General features: G+C 39.1%; 1 protein-coding gene across 4 annotated transcripts in view; it reads left to right on the top strand.

The window, feature by feature from the left end:
- ELAC1 (elaC ribonuclease Z 1) overlaps positions 1-18,520 on the top strand; it is a 470,823-nt gene that overhangs the window by 10,162 nt on the left and 442,141 nt on the right. For 3 of the 4 annotated variants that reach the window (XM_081801203.1, XM_081801205.1, XM_081801204.1), the window contains 2 exons: positions 413-880; positions 2,353-16,501. In XM_081801203.1, coding sequence (XP_081657329.1) covers positions 413-880; positions 2,353-2,819 — 935 coding nt within the window. In that variant the 3' untranslated portion in view covers positions 2,820-16,501. Of the gene's footprint in view, positions 1-412; positions 881-2,352; positions 16,502-18,520 lie in introns of those variants that run through there. The other variant, XR_014139591.1, reaches the window with a different exon arrangement.

Raw genomic sequence — 18,520 nt, 5'->3', positions numbered from 1 at the left:
CTATTGTGGACATTGCTGCTATAAACATTGGGGTGCATGTACCCCTTCGGATCAGTACATTTGTATCTTTGGGGTAAATACCCAGTAGTGCAATTGCTGGGTCGTACGGTAGCTCTATTTTCAACTTTTTGAGGAACCTCTATACTGTGGAAAATACTCTTAAAACTGCAATACTATGTAATTTGAAGATCTTTTATGAAAAAGTTATATCTTATTAAAACCATAAAGCCTGTCTTTCTTGCTTCTAGAATCATGTAGCAAAATATAAAGAAATAAGTTTATGGTGATAAATAGAACTCTAAAATCATTTTTCTGCTTTCTTTGTAAGTTGTTATACATGTTTTAAGTAGCATTGTATGGGTTTTTACTTCTGGAAAAATTCCCAATTTTATTTCTCTGCCTCAATCAAAAGGGAGAATTACCAAGATCTTCATCACACATCTTCATGGAGACCATTTCTTTGGCCTTCCTGGCCTCCTCTGCACAATCAGCCTGCAGAGCGGCTCTGTGGTCACCAAACAGCCTATTGAAATCTATGGCCCTGCTGGGCTTCGAGACTTTATCTGGAGAACCATGGAACTCTCTCACACAGAGTTGGTCTTCCCCTATGTGGTCCATGAGCTGGTGCCTACAGCAGATCAGTGTCCTACAGAAGAACTAAAAGAATTTATGTACGTGAATAAAACAGACAGCCATCCCAAAGAGGGACAAGGAAGAACTATCCTTTTAGACTCAGAAGAAAACTCATACCTTCTGGTTGATGACGAACAGTTTGTTGTAAAAGCATTTCGCCTCTTTCACCGAATTCCCTCCTTTGGGTTTTCAGTTGTGGAGAAGAAACGCCCAGGTAAACTCAATGCACAGAAACTAAAAGACCTCGGTAAGTGGTGGTTTTTGGTTTTTTTTTTTCTCCCTCCTCCTCATCAATTAAGCTGTTGTTAGCTGAAGCTGCTAGAAGTGTCATAATAACCTTCCTTTCCTGTGTCCCAGGCCTAAAACTGACATTTTCTCTGCTTATTTCTTTTGCCCAAAGTTTGTTCATTAAGGGAAATATGTGGGGCCAAAAGATGCTATTCAGACCAAAACCCAAGTATATATGTGAATCCTTTTCTCTTCAGCTCCCCGGATCCACATTTTTAGTGTATCTTACATTCAGCTAGCTATCTTGGTTGGCAGGGTGGTGGTGGTTGTCTTAGGTCTAGGCTTTTATGTTTTCATGTCTTCCTTTTGAAGTATGTTTTCAGTGACCTCTTTGCCCTGAGAATTTTTGTCACAGTTCTTAGCCGTGCAACTGCAACCAGCTACTTTGAGGGTTTTCCTTCTTTATCAACCTTGCCTACTCATTCAACCTTGATTAAGTTAATTTGGTGTTCAGAACACCGCGCCTCAACTGTTTCAAACTCCTCGTAGGCGGGAGCCAGCACACAGAGACAGACTTGGGCCCCCTCTGAGGCTTTGTACCTTCTCCATGCCAGGCCGTTGTGCATGAGGGGGTCTTCACCTCTCTCGAAGCAACGTCCAGGTCCCTTCTATCCCCAGCATCACCTCCTTCCTTGTCATGGCCACAGCAGAGCCCATAAAAAGCATGATGGTGTCTTTTGTGTATTTGTTTCTTTATGCAATCTCTTCATTCTTCTCCAACTAAAACAAAATACTAAATAATGAAGACAAATGACTTAGGCCAAAGGTATTTTTCTTATCCAAGAACCTGTGGAAATACTATTATATTGGGAAACTTTAAAATGACGCATGCTGGAATTAGTGAACACATTCTGTTTGTTTATAGATGTTGTTCAGAGTGATGGTCACGTGTTGTTCTCGATGAATATAAGATAATTAATAAAAGGTTTACCAAACCTACAAAGACTGATTATGTATGATTGGCAGAAATGCTCCTTGATCTTGTGATCCAAATGATCCTCTCAAACCATTTTTTTTTATTAAGTTAGTCTGTAGGTACCTTGTTATTATTTAAATGGACTCATTAAGTTTACTCAAACATGAGTTTGTTAAGTAAAGCAGTCTCAAAAACTGTTACTCCATTCACAGCAGAGAATCAAAGCTGGTAGCTTGACTGTAAGAAGGTCTTAGTCTTAGTGGAACTTAAAAGCTTAAAGCTCATCTGACACATGTGCTTGGGAAATGTTTTAAGTAGTAGGGCATCACTAATATCAATAGCCAGCACTGAATTTTTAAAAATGTATAAATATTCCAGCTTTCCACGAGTAGTAAAATATTTATAACAGTTATGAAAAGAATTGGATGCCTTTTCCGTTTGCTGTGCTGTTAGACTCTCTTAACAAGTCATAAATTCCAGTCCCATAATGTGATGTTATCTGCCTCCATCATTAGGTGTGCCACCAGGTCCTGCTTATGGGAAGCTGAAAAATGGAATTTCTGTTGTTCTGGAAAATGGAGTTACAATTTCTCCCCAAGATGTCTTAAAAAAGCCTATTGTTGGAAGAAAAATCTGCATTTTGGGTGACTGTTCTGGGGTTGTGGGTGATGGAGGAGTGAAGCTGTGCTTTGAAGCCGACCTGTTGATCCATGAAGCAACCCTAGATGATGGTCAGATGGACAAAGCAAAGGAGCACGGCCACAGCACACCACAGATGGCAGCTGCATTTGCGAAGTTGTGCCAAGCAAAGAGGCTAGTTCTGACTCACTTCAGTCAGAGGTACAAGCCAGTTGCCTTGGCCAGAGAAGGAGAAACAGATGGGATTGTAGAACTAAAAAAGCAAGCTGAATCGGTGTTAGATCTCCAAGAAGTGACTCTAGCAGAAGACTTTATGGTGATTGGCATTCCAATCAAGAAATGAACCCAGTGTTCCAGAATGCAGCCTGACGTGTCTGTGAATATGTTCCTGAACCAACAGTCAAGTTGGTTGTGGTGGTTGTTTTGGTCTACGATTATTTGGGTCCTAATAATCCTCAACAGGATAGAGCTGCATTGCTGGACTGACTCAGCAGTGAGAGGGAGCAAGCTTTTTGATAATAAATCATTTTAAAAAGAAAGAAAAAAACCAGCATCCTTCTTAAAGTCCAAATTTGACAAAACGATAGACTATTCAGGTATACTTTCTGTTTTGCGGCGGCTGCCTCACATTTAAGGCAGCACCCCACGCAGTCCTGGGCTTGCTTCTGCCCATTCTTAGTGCTGTTGTTGGCAGGTACATAGGCTCAGCCTTCTTGGCTAAAAGTGGTGTTTTAGCAGTTTGTTGAATCTGTTCATGTTATTAACAGAATAGAGAAAAATGTAATGAGACATTATACCTGCAGGATTGAAGCTAGCATATTAAATCTTGATTTGTTTGCTGGAATACTGAATGCAGGGTCAAGGTAGGTGTTTATCCTTCAATTAATGCTTTTTTGGAACTTTCTGGTTCTAAACCTGTGGGTCTCAGCTGGGGGTGATACCATTCCCATAGAAATTATGGGAATGTTTCTTGTCAAAATGACTGGGAGGGGGTGCTGGATAAGAGTACTGTTAGAATTTAGTCAGTAGGGGATGCTAGATCCTACAACGTTGGGGTCAGTCCTGTACAGTGAAAAATGATCTCACCCCAAAATGCAGATTGTAGGCCTATTGAAATACACAGCAAGTTAAAAATTATACTCCCAGTGGGAATATACTTTATCAAAATTAATGACATGAATTGAACTGGTTAAGTCAAATTCTTGAAACAAACATTAGAGAACTAGCTAAGTGAAGATATTGTAATATCATATCAAATATTTGACAGAAATGAGCTATGAACTGTAACTTATGAATCTGGAGGTAAAGAAATGATACCTATTAAACTGAGGTTTAATTTATGTGTCCCTATTAATAATTCTTTGAGCACAGTTTTAATAAGCTAGCTTTTCCTTCTGAGCTGCCTGCCACCTCCCTTCTGTCTGCCATGGGATATCTCTGACTCATTTTACCCACAGTATTTCTCAAAATGGATTACATGGAAAGCTAGTCTCAAGCACAGATCCTTTCAAAAGGATTTCCTCATCACAGTTTGGGAAACACTTTATGTTGTGAGTCCCTCTGGAGGTGTTCTAGTGGCCATCGATACCGAAAAAACAGTACTGCTTGAATGATCACAAACCCGTGTTTGGTGCCAGAAAGACATGATTTCAGAGTCCCATTCTGTACCTTGTGGTCTGGTGCAGATTACTTACTCTTTGTGAGCTTCAGCTTGCTCATTTCTAAAATGGGAAAAATAATAAGACTGTGTAGGATCGCTGTGAAGATTAAATAAGACAGTGCATAAAAGGAACATAGCACATTGCTTACAGGTGTTGAGAAGTCCTGCAGTAGAGGGGCCTATCAACTGTTTTGAACCCCTTTCTCAGTTCTGTTTCACCACATACTATCTATTAACCTTTCAGGAACCTTGGGAGTTTTATAGTAGACATATTTAGAAATTCTATCATGGTATATACTGTTAACTTCTTTTGGGTTCTGGGGCTTCTCTCATAAAAACTTTTGACTCCTGGATGGCTCTAGAGTCCCTAGAGTAGTGATAATCAAGATGGGTCTAGTTACTCAAGATCTTGGTCATTCTGAAGCAGTTTCCAGAATGGTTTGATTCTACCCTACTCTACTGGCCCTACTCTAGACTCTTGGGCCACCAAAGTTTGACCAGCTTAAAGTGTATCTTGGTTTCTGAACTCAATTAAAACAAGCATTTATTAGACGCCTAATGTGTGCCCAAACCTGTACATCCAGGAATGGCTGGTAGTACTACTGTATGGAGTTCTTGAGGGTAAAGACTGTATCTTAGTCGCCTCTGCATTCTGGAATTATCCATTTATAATAAGCACTCAGAAATGTTTATTGAATGAAATGAGGCCATGACTGCATAAACTTTAGGACCTGAGCCTAGCCCACTTCATTACTCTATTTGTCCAAAAAATTTTGACCACCTGTTTGGTGGTGCCCCATTCAACTGAGTACCAGTTAAGTGCCAGTGCCAGGTTTTACTGTGTTGGGACTACGTAAGTGAATATAAGAAAATTTCAGGCTCACTGTCTAGGTGGTAGATACTGATAGTGAAAAACAAAAGTAAATATACAGGTCCTTCACACACTCTAATCTTGTAGCCTGGCACTCTCTCTTGCCGTTCTTGAGCATTATCTGCAGCTGACTTGAGCCGTGCCCTAAAGTCAGGCCTTACCAGTATATGGACTAAGCCCTCTGAGACCATGGGAATGTGGGAACAAATTGATACAATGGATGAATCAAGCACAGGGTATTGATCCATGGTGAGAATTGCTTCTTGGGCTCTCTTCTGGCCTAGAATTTTGTTCTTAACGGTAGGACACATTCTAAGAATTTGTGGAGCTAGAATGAAGAATGAAGCTTATATTGGACTTCCCAGAGCCTGTAATCTGCTCATGGTTGTATGACTCTTAAGTTTGTGCCCCAAACTTATCACCGAATCCTCTTTTGCCAAGGAATATCCTGGAACACGGAGAAATATTACCTAATACTTCTCAAAATTATTATATTTACATTTTTTACCTGTACAACTTATTGATGTAATGAATTCCATATCTATGCTTAGTATTTTCCTTATCCAAAACTGGCTTTCCAATTGTCAGGAATCTATAGGTACCTGCTTACTTTAGATTTCCAATTCTCAGAAGGTGTTTAGACTTGCCCAAATAGACCCCGGATCTGCTCTGTTTTTCTAATACTCATGCTTCATTAATATACTTCTAATGAGATTTTATTATAAAAAGCAGCATACACTTGGTAGATAATCTTTTTTAAGGATTCCAGAAAGAAGATGATTACTCATAATTCTACCACCCTGAGAGCAACTACTTCTCGCTCAGTGGTGTTCAAATGAAGGTGTGAGTCAGTATCAGTCAAGGTAGTATGTGGGTGGACAAGGGTGTGTAGGTAGGCAAAAATCCTTGGGCTGTGATTCCAGAGCCTCTAATTCAGTTGGTCAGGGGTGGAACCCAAGGATCTGCATTTTTAGCAAGCCCTCCGTCTGGGTGGTGCTGAGATATATGGGTAGCAAACCACACTGGGAGAAAAAACTGTCTTCTTCTATACACTGAAAAAAAAAAATTGAGTGTGCATAGATATTTTATATATATTTAAACATACTATGTTTATATATGTGTGTATGTTTTTACATGTAGGGTGACCTCAACAGTTTTTCTCATTTAACATTATGAGCATCTTCCCACGATGTTAACTGTTCTTTGAAAGCATGAATTTAATGATTTTATTGTATTCCATTCTATAGATGTAACATAATTTTCCTACTTTGGGGGCATTGAGATTGTTTTCCATTATATATATAAATAATACTATCATGAATATTCTTGGGCATAAATCTTTGTATCTCTGAATATTTCCTTAGCATTGATTCATTGGAAGGTCAAAACATCTGACTTGTTTTAGACTCTGCATGGGAATCACCCACTTGTTTTCTGGCTCACACTCTGCAGCAGCATGAGAGAGGCCTATTTCGCTACTCTATGGGTGGATGATATAGTTCATCAATTAATGACCTTTCGAACACTTCTCTTCTAAAACATTTGTCTTTTAAAGATTATTTTGGCCTCCTAGTGCAAATAGCTTTATTATGTCTTTCAACTAGCACATGTAATTCAACTGTAATTTCCTTGAATATTCTTATGCCAACTTCAAAATTTGAACAGTTTTTACTTAATGGGGTACAAGTCCTATGGCTTCAAGTATGTTTATGACTGATGTACAGGGAAGGTACTTTTGTCCTCACAAAGATATCAATTTATAGTGAAATGTAGTGGTTCTGTCCTTATTGATTGATGGATTTGTCAGGTAATGAATGATTCAGAGTAATTTTTCTTGCATGGGAAGAATAAAAAGGAAATGCTAGTAATGCTTTGCATGTTCTCTCTTGGCAGGAGAAGAATAGAGTTTGGGCATGGTGGGACATGGGGTAAGATCAAGAAATTCTTTTCTTCCCTAGTAGAAAGTAAACAATGCTTAAAACTAGAAAATAAATAGCACTTTAAGCAAATCATGTTAAAAAGAAAAAAGGGGTGTAGTAAAATACCAGATAAATAGTTAAGAGTGGACGAAGGGATCCTTAGTGGAAGGTGCAAGGGGTATGAGGAGGGATGCTCGGAGGACTACTGTTTTTTATAAGCCTAATAGTACTACTTCTCTTTGCTATTTTGAATGATTTATGTGTGTATATATTCATTTAGTTTAAAAGTTATATTAAAACACACATAGATATGATTATTCTAAATAATCATATCAGTTGCTTATGGGTGCTCCAGCTATTTGACGGTTCCTCTCAAGCCTTTTTAATATTCCAATCTGGGGCACCTGGGTGGCTCTGTCTGCTAAGCATCAGCCTCTTGATTTCGGCTCAGGTCATGATCTCAGGGTCCTGGGATCGAGCCTTGCGTCATGCTCCCTGCTCAGCGGGGGAGTCTGCTTAAGGATTCTCTCTCTCCCTCTGCCCCTCCCACTCATGCTCTCTCTCTCTCAAAAAATAAATAAATCTTAAAAAAAAAAACAAAACCAAACATTCCAATTCTCCATACTGCAAAGTGATTTTTTTCAAAATGCAAATCTGAGCCTAGCATCTGAGCCTAGCATTCCCCTACTTGAAACTTGCCTTGCCCACCCTTTCCAACCTAATCTTTCTCCACAGTGCCATTCATTTTTGCAGCTCCAGCCGCATGGCCCTTGTTTTTAGTCCTTTGTCAGAGGTTTCAGTCTTGGGGAACTACTCCCTCTGCTTGGAATGTTCTTTCTCCTTCCCACAAGTTAACCCTTACTGGGCCTTCGATCACAGCTCTGCAGTCACATCCTCAGAGAGACTTTCCCAGACTTCCCACTAGGTAGCTTATTACTCTAATAGCACCTGCACCCCACCTTCCTGGTGTGACACTCATATTTTCGTTTTGTTTGTTTGAGTATTTGATTAATGTTCCTCTTTTCTGCTAGCACTGCAAGCTTCCCATGAGCAGAACTGTGTCTGATTTTGTTGCCTTTTGTGCCCTAGCTCCTAGCTCATTGCCTGGAGCATATTAGGGACTCAATAAATAGTAGTGACTGGCTCAATTTTCCTTGCCATCCTGTTCTATTAAGATATAATACCTCATTCTCCTAGAGATTTTTCCTGATCAATATTAAAAACAAAAATCCTCATCCTTACTCTCTGAACTAAAACTGGAGAGGAAAGGAGTGGTTGTCTGTGACCTTAATGAGGCAAATCCTTATAAACAATAATTCTAAAGCTTTAACTTTGTGTCCTATATATGCGGACAGATACCTAGAGTCAGAGAAAGGGCTGGAAAAAGTTTCTGTGCCTAAGAAATTGGGATGTTGGGTTTTGCTAGGCATAGAAAAGTCAGAACGAAGGTAATAAAGAATGAGAAGAGAAGGCCAAGCCCCATGCAGGGTAATGAAACTGTGGGAGAACCTTAAAAACACAGATGTCTGACATTCAGTGTGATGGTGGCTGTGTTGCTTGAAGTAAGTCCCTCCAATTCCCCCAAACTGTCTTTGAAGTCTGATAGACACATAGGATTTAGGGAATCTCTCCTCAACCCTGCACACCAAACGAGAACAAGTTCTGAATTTCCTGACTGGGTTGATCTGGGTGGAAAAAGGACAGCAGAGGGGCATCTGGGTGACTCAGTCCATTAAGCAGCCGACTCTTTGTTTCAGCTCAGGTCATGATCTTGTGGTTGTGGGATCCAGCCCCGAGTCGGACTCCAGGTCAGCTTCAGATTCTCTCTCCCTCTCCTTCCAGCTCGTGCGTGCTGTCTCTTTCTCAAATAAATAAAAGGGACAGCAGAAAGGAGAGAGTGAGACAACCCTAAACTAGTATATACACAGGAGTTGGAGTCAGGTGAACACAGAGCCTACATCTCCCAGGAATTTTCGGAAATTGTAAGGAGGGCATTGACCTTTATGTAATCCATGGAATGGGGAAGCAGGAGGGGTGTTGAGCCCGGTTCATGTGTATCTTAAAGGACAGGGCAACTTTAACAGCTGGATACAGATATTTCTGTGCCCTTGACAGACATACTCTAAGGATTAAAAAGCTGTCATATCCAGGATAATAAGGAAGTTGGGGGGGGTACCTAAGTTTACCCAAAGTAAAAAATATTTCCACAGCTAAATAAAGCTAACTGAGAAACACTGTTGCTCAGATGTCAGCATGCTAATTATACACTCAGCAGACATGGCAGGTACAAAGATTAAATTCGCCCACGAAAAAGTAAAAGGGGAAAGGCAAGGGATCGAGTTTCCCGGCTATATAAATGCCCCTGTAACTGCCAGAAACTGTTTGGGCAACCTCAGGTAGAGCTAAGCAACATTTAGTTCGGTGTCACCAAGTGAAACCAAGGTTATTTTGTCTAGGTCGTTGTCTCCATTGTTGTGGCTTCCAGAGATCATAGGTTTGTCTAAATGAGACCATATCTCCATCAAACATCCTGGACCAAAGCTGACCTTGTAGAAATACCCATGTCTGGGTCAGCAACCCAAATGCTGTTCCTAATTGGCCAACAAAAGGCCTTGCTGTAGAACGCATCTTCATACAGCTAGTAGATACTGGAACATGATTGATTTTCTCCCACATGCCTCTACTAAGAGGCGGTATAGCCTACTGCAATGGTCTTCAAACTAGGGTATTTGTATCCCTAGGCATATGCAAAGACTTTTCTAAGGGTACACAGGCATGCTTCCATGTGAAGTATTTCCTAAAATCAATCTTCATGAGAACTAGTGTAGGCAAAATACCTTTCCGGGTCCATTGCGCAATGCTCCAGGATACCAAAGAAGGGAATAATTGAAATAGTGGCATTGGGGCTAAAACATGAATGATTGGGTATCAACTCTTTTACAAATTGGGTAAGTAGTTTCCAATCTGTTCTTTGAACAAAATTGAAGGAGGATTTAATCAAGTCTAGATCAAGGAGTATCTAATCTGTCCAATGATAGATTTTTTTAAGCTGCTTTGTTGAGATATAATTCACATACAATGCAATTCAGTGGTTTTTCTTATATTCAGAGAGTTGTGCAAATATTATCACTATCCATTTTAGAACATTTTCATTATCTCGTAAAGAAACTGTACCCTTTGGCGTTCATTCCCACTTTCCTCCCAAACTTCATAGCCCTAAACTACTTTCTACCACTCATCTACTTTCTAACTACTAATCTGCTTTCTGTCTCTATAGATTTGCCCATTCTGGACATTTCATTCTAAACAAGAAAGAAATATACCTTTCTTCCACAAATACTTCCAAAAAATGGAAAAAGAGGGAATAGTTCCTGATGCATTTAATGAGGTCAACATAACCATGATACTAAAACTTAAGGACACTAAAAGAAAGGAAAATTACATGGGGCACCTGGGTGGCTCAGTCAGTTAATCATCTGTCTTTGGCTCAGGTCATGATCCCGGAGTCCCAGGATGGAGCCCCACATTGGGCTCCCTGCTCGGTGGGGAGTCTGCTTCTCCTTCTCCCTCTGTTCCTCCCACCACTCATGCTCTCTCTCTTGCTCACTCTCAAAAAAAAAAAAAGGAAAATTACAGTCTAATTTCTCTCATAAACACCCTAAAGAAAATAATTAGCTAATTGAATCCAGTAATATATAAAAAGAATAAGACATCTTGACAAAGGGAGTTTATTAAGGAATGGAAGATTATTTAACATTTTGAAATCAATATTATTCACAATATTAACAAAATAAATGGAGAAAAAGTGGAAAGATGATCTCCATAAATACAAAATTTTTTCTGATAAATTTTTTTAAAAGATTTATTTATTTGAGAGAGAAGGCATGTGAGTGGGGGGAGGGGCAGAGGGAGAGGGTGAGAATCTCAAGCAGACTCCCTGCTGAGCTCAGAGCCCAATGTGGGGCTCCATCTCATGACCCATGAGATCATGACCTGAGCTGAAACCAGGAGCCAGACACTCAAACGACTGAGCCACCCAGGCACTCCTCTGATAAAATTAATAGCCCTATGATAAGAATTCTTAGCATATTAAGAACAGGAAGGAATACCTTTAATCTGGTAGATATCTGCAAAATAATAGAGTAAATATTACATACATTTAGTAATAAAATATTGAAAGTTCTCCTCCTGGGATGAGAAACAGACAAGGATGCTCATTTAATACCCCTTCTATACAACATTGCTTTGAAGGTCTTAGTGTAATAAGGCAAGAAAAATGAATTGAAAGTATAAGGATTAGAAAGGAAGAAATAAAACTGTCATTGTTAGATGACATGATAATGTACATAGAAAAATCCAAAAGAATAAGCAGATAACTTGTTAGGATTATAACTGAACTTAGCAAGATGTCTGATACTCCATCAGTATAGGGAAAATCAATTTTGTTTCTATATTCCAACAATAAACAGATTTAAATTTTTTAAATAAAACCATTTATAGGAGCATCAGAAACATAGAAATAGATCTAATGAAAGATATGCAAAACTTAATTTAAAACTCTAAAACATTATTGAGATATATTAAAGAAGATTCAAATACATGGAACTGTGTAACATGTTAATAAATTTGTGATATTCAATATTGGAAAGATGTCATTTATCCCTAAATTTGTCTGTCGTTTCTTGGTCTAGGTGAGAGTTATACAGGTACCTTCATGGCGTGAAAATAATCAAACTATTCAGTTGTGATTTGGACATTTTTCTATATGTACATTAGACATCAATGAAAATTTAAGAACATTTTTGTGTTGTATGTCAATTATATCTCAAAGCTGAAAAAAATGGGGGGTAACTTTTTTGAAGAAAAAATTCTAGGCAGAATTCTAGAGATTCTTATTTCCTGGTTATTCAGTCAAGCCAATCTAGGTATTGCTGTGAATTTTGCAAATATGATTGGGCTTGAAGTCCCAAGCCAGTTTACCTTAAGATACAGCAATTATCTGTGTGGATCTGATCTAGTCTGGGGTGCTATTTGAAAGTAGAGAATTTTCTCTGGCTAGTACCAGAAGGGTAAGTTAGAGAAGTTTTAACCAGGAGAAGGATTTGAGAGTCCATTGCTGGCTTTGAAAATGGAAAGGGCCACATTCAAGGACCGGAGAGTTGTGCCTGGCCAGTAGCCAGCTGGAAAACAGGACTTCGGTCCTACACCTGCAAGGATCTTAATTCTGCCAACAATATGAATGAAGCGTTTTCTTCCCCAGAGCCTCCAGATAAGAATTCAGCCCTACTAATACCTTAATTTTGGACTTGGGAGACCCTAACCAGAAAACTCAGTCAATAGCTCTAACCCTCTCCACCCACCATGGGTTTCTCATCTACAAAATGGTGAGATAATAAATGGGTGTTGTTTTAAGCTGCTAATTTTGTGGTATTTTTGTTATGCAGCAACAGAAAACTAATACAACCACTATGCAATTTTAAAAATGTTTTTGTTTTATTGAGATATAATTCACATATCACAATTCACTCACTTAAAGTGTACAATTCAATGACTTTCAATATATTCATAGAGTTCTACAACCATCACCACATTGAATTTAGAACATTTTCATCACCTCAAAAGAAACTCCTCACTCTTTAGCTATCACCCCCTAGCTTCCCATCCCCCTGGCCCTAGGCAACCACCAGTCCACTTTCTGTCTCTATAGATATGTCTATTCTAGACATTTCATATAAATAGAATCATACAATGTATGATCTTTTGTGTTTGGTTTATTTCACTTAGCATGTTTCAAGGTTCACACACGTTTTATCTGTGTATCAGAACTTCATTTCTTTTTATGACTGAATAGCAAATATTCCATTGTATGGACATACCATATTTTGTTTAGCTATTCTTCAGTTGATGGATCAGGCTCTACTCTTCCTTCCTTCCTACCTTCTACTTTTTCTTTCTTTCTTTCTTTCTTTCTTTCTTTCTTTCTTTCTTTCTTTCTTTCTTTCTATAACAACAAACACATAACATAAATTTGCCCTAGCAATTTTTAAGTGTACATCAGAGTATTGTTAACTATTACTAATAACACATTATTGTACAACAGACCTCTAGAACTTTTTCACTTTCCATGATTGAACCTTCATACTTATTAAAAATCAACTCCTCGTTTCCCCTTCCCTCCATCCAGCCCCTGACAACCACTAATCATATAAAATAATTTAAAATATATGGTAAATATTAAATGAGGTTCTAGGACAGTCTATTCCTTCCTATCTGTGTCTTTCTAGAAGAACTGCTTAGCATGGTGGCTAAGAGAGTGATCTTTTAAATCCCAACCGTATCACTGTCATACAAAGTCCCTTAATCTCTGATTCATTGTCATCCTCTGTACACTGGGTAACATAATAGTATCTATCTCATAGGGTCATTGGCAGGTTTAAATGAGTTGTTAAGAGTAAAACACTTAGAATAGTGCCCAGGACATAATAAGTCCTCAATAAATGCTAGCAAACAGTATTATGTCTAAATTATATAGATTATAAATGCCTCAAAAACAGAGCCCTTGCCTTCTTTACAGCTAATATGTAGAGACTGCTCAAGCTTTTTCTACTTGCTTGGCTCAGCAGTATTAATTTATTAGCAGATGCAGGCATTGTCTTGCTTGCTGGTTTCTCCATCTGCTCTAAATTTAGAACTAACTAAAGACAGTTGTGGGGGTGGAGGAGGTTTTAGAGATCTCTGGTCCAAATCCATTGGGTTTTTGTTTTGTTCGAAAGCTGTAATCCAGAGAGAATTTAGAAGCATCTGCTGAAGACCATTTTTAGGCATGTTTTGCAGAAATTTGTAGCATCTATATACATTGTTATGTGCATCCATACTTTGAATCTTCAACGATTTACATATAGTAATATCCTAACTGGTGTTCCAAATTTGATGCTACTCTATATATGGTAATTCCTAACTCATTATAACATATGGATATTAAATAAATTGATTTATGAGAAGCAATTCACTTTTTCATTCTTGGTAATTAGGTTAGGGTTAGGGTTAGGTCACAATCTTACAATCCCAGATTTGAATAAAGATGTCTAAGAATAGGGCATCATAATTAAACTTTACATTTGTATAGTGCATAATAATACCTTAATCTGTATACCTTGTTTAATGCTTACAAGCCCTCAGGGAGGCAGGCAGGTAGGGGAATATGATGAATTCCATTTTATAGATGAAGAAATTAGAATTAAGAGGTGTTAAGTGACTTGCCTAAATTTACTAAATGGTAATAAATGGCAGAGCCAAGACTATGCTCAGGTTTCCTAACTGCTAGCCAGTGCCCTTTCCATTCTGCTGGCAGAGGAAAAAGTTAGGAATTCCCACTTTCTTCCATCAGGTTTTACACCCTGATTCTACTAAGGACCAGGCAGTCCTTGCCAACAGTGGTCTGTGTGTGAGTCTTCAGTAAAGCCCAGGCCTCCTTTGGTCAATCTCATTTTGTAAATGCTATAGCCTCATCCGCCTGGCAATGAGGATTTATACCAGGCAAATGTTGCAGATCACAGTGTTTAATGGCATTGCTAGAACTGAGAAACTTTGGAATTGAAAGATCAAAAACAGTCATCGATTAAACAGTTTGAATAATGGGGGAGAATCTTCTAGTCAACAATCTCTTTGCTCCTCACTTCAGGCTAAAGATGCCTATAAAACCCCATGTAATGTGGCTGCAGAAGGTATTTTGTAGACAGAACTTTTAATAAAAGCAATCACAGGAGTTTTGCAGTTTTTCTCTGAAAGACAGCCACCCTCCCAGAAATGCTTGTCATTGAATAGATAGATGAGAGGGAGCAGGATTAGAAATAGAAAGAGAAGTAGCCTGAACATCTAGTTGATGGGGAGTGCCTCTGTGTGGTTGAGAGAAACTATTTATACTGTAAAGGAGTTAGCTTGAATGGCAGAAACAGAATGACTAAAATCTGTATGCAATTAGCATATAAATTCTTACCCAACAAGTATATACTGGCATAGACAAGTATGAAGCATTTGATGTTGGGCATAGAAATGGGTGAAGAGAAAGCCCGTGTAAAGATCCATTTAGCATAACACGCCAGTATAATAGGAGTCTGTATTTCAGAGAACTAAAACCAAATTGAATGAGCCTAAACAATAACAGAATTTACTGATTTCTTATAAGTCAAAAGAACAAGGATGGTACCAACATCAGATGCAACTGGATCCAGAGCTCAAAGGCTATCAGGGTTTTTTCCCTCTCTCCTTCTAACTTTTAACTCTGCTCCCCTCTGTTTATTATCCTCTTTTGCTTATACAGATGGACTTCCTCTATGTAGTCAGAGAGCATGGTTGCCAGCAAGGGCAGACTGATGCTCCGTCCTAGCATTGCAATCTCAGCACAAAGAAAGAGCATGGCTGCCATGTATAAATTCCCAGAGAAGGATTGTGGATTGGCCAATGTAGGCCATGTGTCTGCCTGTGGACCAGTCTAAGACTCAAGGGTAACCAAGTGCTAGAACTGATTAATTCTTGCTCATGTCTCCACATTCAAATCAAAGCAGGTGGAGTCTAATTACCAGAAAATTGGTAGTGAGGAATCTGGCTGGGCTATCACAGTCCATTACATCCATAGTTCCCAAATTTACCTGAGGATAAAAATCACCTTGACCCTTGTTATAAAACAGATTCCTAGACTCCTCACTCAGACCAGTTGGAATCAGAACGTACAGGAGAGACAGATGGTAACTTGGATATTTAACAAGTACTCCAAGTGTGTTAGTTTCCTATGGCCACTCTAACAAATTACCAACATCTTAGTGGCTTAAAACAACATGAAGGTACTGTCCTGTAGTTCTGGAGGCCAGAAGTCCAAAATCAGTGGACTAATGTCAAGGGGTTGATAGAACTGGTTTCTTCTGGAGGCTCTGAGAGAAGAATCTGTTTGTCTTTTTCAGCTTCTAGTGGCTTTCTGGTGGTGTTCCAGTGGCCCCTTCCTCCATCCTCATAGTGCAACATTCCAATCTCTCCTTCCATCATGACATTATTTTTTACTCTGACTTATCCTGTGTCCCTTTGATGGGGACCATTGTGATTACCTCACGGCCCCCCAGAATAATCCAGGATTATCTCTCCACCTCAAGATCCTTAACTTAATCACATCCACAAAGTCCCTCTTGCCATGTAACGTAATATTCATAGGTTCCAGGGATTAGGAACGGACATAGTTGGGCCATTATTCATGCTACCATACCATGTAATTATTATTAGGTAAATTTGAGAAACACCACAAGGAATGGCTAGTTAATATTAGAGCTGCAATGTAAATATTCCAAACCACAAATATACAAGCATAATTAATTATTTAACTGTATATAATATATAGATGCCCAAACTGGGTGGCCCAAACACCACATTTTTGCATGTATCAATAATTCATGCCATTTTATTTTTGTGTAGTAGACCACTGAATGAATTTACCACAATCTGTTTGTATATTCACCCATGGATGGACAGTTGGCTTATTTCCTTTTCTGTTTATTTTGAATAAAGCTACTATGAACATTTGTGCACAAGTCTTTATGAAGACATTATGTTTTCATGTGGGGGTGGGGTAAATATCTACAAGTGGAATTGCTGGGTCATATGATGAATGTATATATCACTTTTTAAGATACTGCCAGACTGTTTCCCAAAGTGACTGTAACCATTTTACTCTCCTCCTAGTATTCCAGGTGCTCCACATCCTTGTCAACACTTGAGATGGCAAATCTTTTTAATTTTAGCTATCCTCGTGGCCATAAAGAGGTATCTCATTGTGGTGTTGTTGGGTTTTTTTAAGTAGCTCTACACCCATTATGGGGCCTGAACCCATGACCCAGAGGTGGCGAGTCGCAAGCTCCACCAACTGAGCCAGCCAGGAGCCCCTCATTGTGGTTTTAACCTGCATCTCACTGATGACTATTATAAGTGAGCCTCTTTTCCTGTGCTTTCAGCCATTTGTATATCTTCTCTTGGCATTTTTTTGCCATTTTTATTTGTACTGTTTCTCCCCATCACCCTTTCCCAATTTTTTTTTGAGATCCTATTAATGCAAATGCCCTTGAGGCAGCAGTGGTACCTCCATAGGAGGTGGTTTCTGCTAAGTGAAGCCTTGGGAGGAAGGGATGATGGTAGATGAGGTTGGGGAGGCTGGGGACAGGGGGGTTCATGCTTAGGGCAGAGTGAGGAACAACGAGGGGCTCTGGATCTGGAAAGTCAAGACTAGAGCTGCTGTTGATTGGGTAGAAATGAAAGGGTACACTGTGTTATTGCTGCTAGAAGTTTTAACCTGGATGTGACTGACAACAGGGTTTGCTTTGGCGATCACTTGCCTTGTGAAATTGCATATCTAGATCCCTTTTGCCAACCTCATTACCGCCAGGTGAAAATGTCTGAGAGCCACTAGGAAATAAGAATTTGCCAGAAAGGATGGGACCGAAGAACAAATATTTGACTGATTCCTGAATGGAACTCACTCGATTCTCACAACAGCCTTAAGTTTCTTTTGAGGGTAAAAGCTCAGGAGTGGAACTGCTGGGTTTCAGGGATACCTCATCCTATTTCCGTAATGCCAACTGCTCTCTGAATGACTGCCCAATTTACGCTCCACTCCCACCAGGAGCACCTTAAACGTCCTGTGCCCCACTCACTGCCGGCAGGGAATGATATCTGATTCTCCTTTTTCTTTCTTCCAATCTGAGACATGTAAAATGGTATTTAGCTTTAATTTACATTTCACTGATTACTAATGAGCTTAAACATCTTAGTAGACTTGTTAGTCATTCAGATTTCTCCTGTGAATTGCCTCATCATATCCTATGCTCATTTTGTTTTCTGTTGGATTTCCTGTCTTTTCCTTAAAGCTATCTTGGAATTTTTAAAATATTATAAATCTTTATTTTGTGTTGATTTTGAATATGACAAACAACTTTTCCCATTTGATCACCTATTAATTGTGTTTATGATGGCCTCCATAAGACAAATAATTTAATCAAATCTGTGGATTTTTTTTTGGTCCCCTTAAAATTTGTACATTTGGCATCTTTTTTTTTTTTAAGATTTTATTTATTTATTTGACAGAGAGAGACAGTGAGAGAGGGAACACAAGCAGGGGGAGTGGGAGAGGGAGAAGCAGGCTTCCCGCCAAGCAGGGAGCCTGATGCTGGCTCGATCTCAGGACCCTGGGATCATGACCTGAGCCAAAGGCAGATGCTTAATGACTGAGCCACCGGGTGCCCCACATTTGGCATCTTTTTTAAAGAAAATTTTCCCACCCCTGAAGTCCCAGCAATATTCTTCTACATTTCCTTCTATTGGCTTTATAATTTAGTTTTTCAAATTTAGGACTTTAATCTGCTTCGAGGATTTTTTTTTTTTGCATATGTTGTGAGATTCAACTGAATTTTTCTCCTTAGAGTGAGACAATTTTCCTGTCTATCTACTAAATAATTCATCTATTTCCCACTGATTAGTGATGTCTTTCTATCCCAAGTTCCCCATACTAATACCTGCTCTATTTGCTCTTCTTGTGCCAGTACCACACTGCTCTGATT

This window comes from Leptonychotes weddellii, chromosome 13 (assembly GCF_054177405.1).
Source record: "Leptonychotes weddellii isolate Sample4059 chromosome 13, ASM5417740v2, whole genome shotgun sequence".
Taxonomy (NCBI): domain Eukaryota; kingdom Metazoa; phylum Chordata; class Mammalia; order Carnivora; family Phocidae; genus Leptonychotes; species Leptonychotes weddellii.
The sequence above is the reverse complement of the archived record's forward strand: the minus strand, read 5'-3'. Positions and strand labels throughout refer to the sequence as shown.